This window comes from Armigeres subalbatus, chromosome 3, assembly GCF_024139115.2.
Source record: "Armigeres subalbatus isolate Guangzhou_Male chromosome 3, GZ_Asu_2, whole genome shotgun sequence".
In the NCBI taxonomy this organism is placed as follows: domain Eukaryota; kingdom Metazoa; phylum Arthropoda; class Insecta; order Diptera; family Culicidae; genus Armigeres; species Armigeres subalbatus.
Genome location: NC_085141.1, coordinates 423,821,555 through 423,828,876, shown reverse-complemented (window position 1 = coordinate 423,828,876; position 7,322 = coordinate 423,821,555). Strand labels below are relative to the sequence as shown.

At 39.0% G+C, this 7,322-nt stretch overlaps 1 protein-coding gene across 1 annotated transcript; it reads left to right on the top strand.

The window, feature by feature from the left end:
* Positions 1-2,127: 2,127 nt before the first annotated feature.
* On the top strand, positions 2,128-4,251 carry LOC134223130 (uncharacterized). Its single transcript, XM_062702269.1, has one exon. It carries the CDS (start codon positions 2,128-2,130, stop codon positions 4,249-4,251), a length of 2,124 nt encoding a protein of 707 aa, XP_062558253.1.
* The last annotated feature ends 3,071 nt before the right edge of the window (positions 4,252-7,322 follow it).

Sequence of the window (7,322 nt, the reverse complement as noted above, 5' to 3'; positions counted from 1 at the left end):
GTTAAATCAAACCACACCAAACGGTTTTCTGCATCCTGCGCTTGTTCTTTTCACTGAGTTTCTTCCCGGCCGGGCACGGCGAATTTGCAAAATAATGCAATATGCTGAATCATAACAACTAGAGTTAGCAAATAAACATCAGATTATTTATCCGATTATTTTTTTTTCGTTTCGTTTCGAACGTTCCTGCCATGGAATGGAATAATAGCCGTTTGAAAGCAAATTTGTACGTCCAAGTCTCTGGCTCCAATCCCGGAGTTGGTCCTTCGGGTAATGGAGGTAGAGATCTTTGACTGATTTAAATTTCGTCCAGAATGATGAAAGAGCGAAATTATTCAAATCAGATGATGACCGCAGCACCGGTTCAATCAAACTCAACGATCGGGTACGGCCTGAGTCGAATTTTGGCGCCATATCCTGCGACATGAATTTTAAAATCGAAAACAATAACAAAGCTCACATGGATCACGTACGGTTTACGCATTTTGCGAAAACAGTCGTGGGAAGTTTTGTTTACTGCCTGATATGAAATGCGTGTTTGTGTGTCTCTCCCGCTCGGTGTTATGCTGCTCGTTAAAGGCCGCATGATGATGGGTGTGTGCATATTCAAAACGAAACATTTCGAGCTGCGTGGTGTACATAGCCGGCTTCCGATCGTAACTGCCAGCGTTGGGACACTTTCGTATATATTCACTCACCGACGATGCTTCGCCTTTGAACCACCTGTTAGGAATCGAACCCCCAGAGAGCATAAATACATAGTTATGTGCGGTTCCATTATATGCCCCAATTGGCACTAACTGGCCGGTGTGGTGTGGTGTGGCCTGACGAAGTCAGCTGAGAAGGTGATGAATGCTTTCCGTCAGCATGTTTGACGTGTTTCAGCGCCCGACAGGCTGGCAGAAGGATATTTATGGTTCCCGCAAGAAACAGACCCATTCTGAATGGTTAATTAGAATTAATTGAGCTAAATGGATGTCATTTTGTGGCATCGTGTGTCGGAGCACTGCATAGTTTTAAACATGAATGTGTGTTTAAATTTATCATGAAAGTGTAAAAAGTGGGAAATCTCTTTGATGTTAAATTAAAGAAAGCTCAGTAACAATAAAAAATGATTCTTTATACAATACGAATGCTTATTCCCGATGAGAATAAATTTCATGCAGGAACCAGGGGGAGTAAGCTTGTCATCCCCGAACAAATCAAGTCTAACCAATACCAAATATTGGATAATAATTTTATAATTTTTGCTTATACGTCTACGCGCCACTCGTCTTAGAAAAGTGTAACTTTACTGATTATGGATCGACTGTACGTTTTAATTTAATTTATTGAACTACATTTCAGTCTTGCACCTCCCATTACAACGAGTTTTTATTTTCCGACGTTTGACACGGGAACTGTAATTTAACAGTACTTTAATTGTCCTAATTTTATGATAATAGTCAATTGAACTTACAATTGTTGCTGTTTGACATTTTCTCTGTTCAATTGTCCTACATGCTGTGAATCCTGATTATTTTTTTAATTTGTGTGGGAAAAATTTGTTTTGGATATTTTGGAAAAGTTAAAATTTGCCTGATCAGTTTCAATTTGATTTGCTGTGTTCCTTAGGCGCAAATTTCGTTTTTCATTCTCCCCCAATAGAACATTTCTCCATTTTGGTAGCCAAAATGCCCTATCTGAATAATTTACCTTCCCACATACGTTGAAGTTTTATTTCTCCGACGCTTGCTGACACGGGATTGTGTCTTTCAAGGAACTGCAATTAACAGTGCTCTGAAGTGTAAGAATTTTTAACAAATTTTCCAAAATATCCAAAACAAATTTTTCACACAAATTAAATCAAATAATCAATTCACAGCATGTACGGACAATTAGACAAACAGACAGTTAGACTAAACATACGACGACAAACAACAAAAATATTGTAAGTTCAATTGACTATTATCTATAAAATTAGGACAATTAGAGTACTCATTAAATTACAGTTCCCTGAAAAAGACACAATCCCTGTGTCGAAACGTCGGGTAAATAAAAAACTCGTTGTAATAAGTGCAAGACTGAGTAGCCGTTCAATAAATTAAATTAAAACGTACAGTCGATCCATAATCAGTAAACTACACAATGGCAGCCATACGACAATCGTTCTTCCAGTACATTGACCAAAATTTCGGACACGACACTGTACACACCATGAAAATATTTGCGACAAATAATAAGAAGCTAGCTAATTTGGAAAACCGTAAATCGTTCCTCATAAAGTGCAGACGACAAGGCGTATTTCCCGCGCACATTGTGAACTCATTCAAGTGCGTGCATGAGCTTCTGGCGGAAAATGGTCCGTACATCAACAAGATTGACAGAGCCATAAATAGATTCAAAAAGTCTATTCTGAATCTAGAAATCAAGCAAACGTTCTATAAAATAAGGAAAACCCGAAATCGAATGAACGAAATGAGAACCTGCATCCGCTCCAGGACCAGTGAGAGTATTGTGGAGGAATTTGTTCATACACAACAAGAAGCATACAGTAACTGGTACAGCAGGAAGGATATGACAACATCGAAGAAATTCGCGCGTATCATTCAGATACCAAACAACGACAAGGAAACACCTTCGTTCAATGAGAAAGCAATCCTTAATGCAACCACGTTAACGATCCCTGCAAACATCGAACACCTTCTTAGTCTTGGTCCAAATTTTGCGTTACCCACTACATCGTTGACCCAAGTTCCATTTTACCATCTTCTAGCAGACACGGAACGAATTCTGATGACCAGTACTGATAGAAAGATACAAGACAGGAACCGATGCAAAATAGTGAATGTAACACAAAATTTCATTCATGGTTTTCATTCGATGGTCGAGACTCGAGACAGTACAACAAAATTCTGCGTGACGTCGACAGAAATAGCCAGGAAGTATCTTAGCACACATCCTGAAATATGTGTACTGTCCGCGGACAAAGGCAATCGGACTGTTATCATGGTGAGGGAGGACTACAATCAGAAAATGCGAACGTTAGTGAATGATACTACCACGTACAAGAAAGTGCGATACGACCCCACAACACGATTCCAGATCGGGAATAACAACATAGTCAAACGTCTTAAAGACCTGAAGCTCATTGACTATAAGACGGCAAAGGAACTGAGCTCAAACAATGCGATATGTCCTAGGATCTATGGCCAGCCAAAAGCACACAAGACAGAACTACCACTTCGCCCTGTCATTCCCAACATAACAGCTCCAACATACAAGTTAGCTAAGTTTGTCGCCAATTTACTGCAAGCCTCACTCCACAGCCCATACAGCTCATTTGAATTCTGCAAGCAGGTGAACAACATGAGTCTCCCAGAGAACCACATAATGATTTCCCTTGACGTCACATCATTGTTCACGAACGTACCGCGACATCTGGTCATTCGAAACATAATACACCGGTGGAATGAAATCCACACCCAAATCAATCTAGATCTATTCCTAGAAATAGTGGAGTTTTTGTATGGAGGCCAGCTATTTCTGTTCGAGGACAGTACCACAAGCAAACGTATGGAACAGCAATGGCAGCCCACTTTCGCCTATCATCGCGGCGGATATCGTATTAGATTCAGTCATCAGCAAAGCTATGAGTTCTCTACCTTTCGAGACTACTATTTTCAAAAATACGTAGATGACATCTTTATGACGATTCCACGGGACTCTGGACAACTGATCCTGGAACACTTTCAACAATATCGAAACCAAGATTGCAGTTCACTTGAAATTGAGGAAAACGGACGACTTCCTTTCTTGGATATGACCGTCATCCGCAAACCAGATCAAACCCTAACAACGGAATGGTACGCCAAACAAATTGCTTCAGGACGAATGCTGAACTACACGTCGTTTCACCAACCAAAACACAAAATTAACGTGGCGAATAATTTCATACACAGAGTGTGTTCGCTCACAAACAACAAATCCATAGCAGAGATCACCAAAATAATTCATAGCCATCTTCAGAGCAATAACTACCCCAAGCAACTAATAAACCGGCTATTACATCTGTACACCAGCAAAACACAAGAACCCGAACCACCAGCAGTTACACAAAGCCAACCATCATGTCAGCATCCCACCCAACCAGCCATAATGCCAGCCCATCCCACCCCACACAATCAGCAAACACCGCCACCAGATCAACAAAATCAAGGAAACATCATCCCTGCAGTTCAAAACATCTCCATCCAGTCCATCGCAACCTGAAATAGAAAAACAAGATAAGACATACAGATCAATTCCATACATACCCGCATTAACAGAACGAATAACCAAAACTTAAAAACAGATTTCCAGCATAACTGTAACATCAAAACAACTTCGTACAGTTAGAAATCTCCACACTAAAGTAAAACATCCTGTAGACAAACATGAAATTAGTAATATTATATATAAGATACCATGCAATGACTGTAATAACTACTACATAGGAAATGACGAGAAACAATTTAAGTAAAAGACTATCAGGGCATAGAGCTAATGTAAAACAAACTGAGAAACTGATACAGGAAAACAACACTAACACAGAAGCAGCTACCGCATCGCTTGTAGAAACAACAACAGCACTCATCCAACACTGCATAGAACACGATCACAGATTCGGATCTGGATCGAACTGAGATAGTAGATCATAGCTACAAACAGACTACATACCATTTCTAGAAATGTGTCATATAACTAACACCAACAACACAGTCAATAAGCGAACAGACATAGATAAGCCCAGCACGACATACGCAGCCGTACTACACAATATCAAAACCATAAATGAACGCAGAAGCAGGAGAGAAAATGAGCACGATGTAGGAGAGGAACAAATTATTCAATAGGGCATTTTGGCTACCAAAATGAATGTTCATGTTAGGGAGGAACAAAGAAAATTTGCGCCATTAGCTAAGGAAAAAAAATGAAAGTTGATAATAAAAGCCTGAAGTGTAAGAATTTTTAACAAATTTTCCAAAATATCCATAAACAATTTTCAAACAAATTAAATTAAATAAACGATTCACAGCATGTACGGAGAAATAGACCAAACAGACGGTGCAAGTTAGACTAAACATACGACGACAGACAACAAAAATATTGTAAGTTTAATTGACTATTATCTATAAAATTAAAACAATTAGAGTACTCAATAAATTTCAGTTCCCCTTGAAAAAGACACAATCCTCGTGTCGAAACGTCGGGTAAATAAAAAACTCGTTGTAATAATTGCAAGACTGAGTAGCCGTTCAATAAATTAAATAAAAAAAAAAAAAAGAAAAGTGTAACATTGCATTGTTTCAAGGTCTTTCCTCATGGAATCCAAAACTGAAAGCAAGAGAGAGAGCGTTTTTAGGGCACCCCATTCCATGCATTCTGCGACGCTGCAAGGCTGTAATAATAAAAACGACAGTTGTGCGTTGCTTCCATATTGAGTGTTGTCCTCTTGAAAACGCGAGTACATTCAGTTTTAGATTCCGTTAGGGTTGTCCTTAATTTAAATCTAGTACCACTGTTAATTAACGAAAAAAATGTGGTATTGTTTATTTACATTTGCTTCAAAGAACATGCTGAGTGCGATACCGACAGCTGCAGTAACCATCGCCGACGACCGCCACCGATTCAGGCCTCTGTCAACTTAATCATTGCGATTTCAGCAGCCTTTTTTATGTTTTGTTTTGTCCGCTCGCCGGGAAACCTTGATCAAACTGAGGATGAGAATCAAACTTATAAGTTTCATGCATGGTTTGCAGAAATCGCTCTAAAAATAACGAATAACGATAAAAGAAAGGTAAAAACTGTTCCGAATCATAACAAGCTATGATAACAAATTTATCAAACTTTAATACAAATGCGAAAAAAAAACAAAATCGGATAGGCAGCCCCCTCAGAGAAGTGATGCTTTTCGCTTTGTTCTCGCCTTTTCTCCTCGACTTCCCTGGGCATGTATCATCGTAATATAGATATGTTCCGTTTTTATCAACACGGTCCGTGAGTTTCAGTTGACAAAACCGGAACAGTAACAAAATCGGAATTATTTTCTTTGACGACTTTTTTTAGCTAAAATTTTAGTAAAAGTTATATATTGCTGAAAAAATGTTAGATTTTCAGGATCTAACATTTTTAAATGCTAAGGTACTGTCCATAAGCCACATGAACATGCTAGTAGAACTGTGCGCCGCCGACGATTTTTATGCGCCGCCGCCGCCACTATTTTTGACCGGCGCGCCGCTGCAATTTTTTGACCGAGTCGCCGGTGTATTTTGGGCGCGCCGTTGAAATAATTTCAGTTCCGTAGCCTGGGGATGGTTTTGGGAGTTCATCCTACTTCCCCAACATGTTTGAAGAAAAAATCCGTTCAAACCCTTATACAATTGAAAAATTTCGGCTGCGCCGATGAAAAGGACATGTACACTTAAACCGTTTTTATTGTCACTCTTTGGGAAGATACAAAAAGATAATTATAGCAATCTAAGGATCCACATTAAATTAATTAATTAAATATGTGTTCGCCACATGTTTCAGGTCTTCCATGAATTTCCTGGAGTTTTGCTTCTGAGCTCTCCACGAATAAACTAATATCTTTCGGCCCCAATATTCCTAGCGACTCTTGAATCAAACTGGACATACCTTCAAAATGTGTTCCATTATCAGTAACCCAAGAATTCTGTGGAGTATAGACCTTAAAGTCTATACTGGTAAAGTAAATCTATTATTGGGGATTTCGACTGGATTAGTTGGATTGGTTAGTCACATGAATGTTGATACTTAACATACAACGTTTCGATCCAAACCCCCGGATCGAAACGTTGGCAATGATTTGAAATTATCAACATTTTCATGTGACTGAAAGCCGAAAATCCTGAAAATTAGTAAATCTATTTGTCCCTTTGTTAAATGAAACATGATCTCCCATAATTGCTTATGTATTGCTTATGCACTTGGACACGCGTGCAGACCTTCAGGCCGAAACTCCATGGAATTCTTGAATGAACTGTAATGGAAAAAATGTTGGACGCTCATCCAATATAAATGGGACACAACCAGCATAAACGAAAAAAAAGCAGCTCTCAAGGAGCTCAAGTCCAAAATTCCAGGCAATTATCGTATGAGCTGGGATGTATATGTTTTATATCGGTAATGCGTGTTTTCTAACGATCCGTTGCGCTTAGTATTTTACTTGCTCGAGAGAAGTTTAGAAAATGAAAAGATTCTGGATAATTGTATTTGAACGACGTGGAGCACAAAGTCGGGCAGAAACATAAAAGTTGCTTTATCGAACTCAATACAGAAGC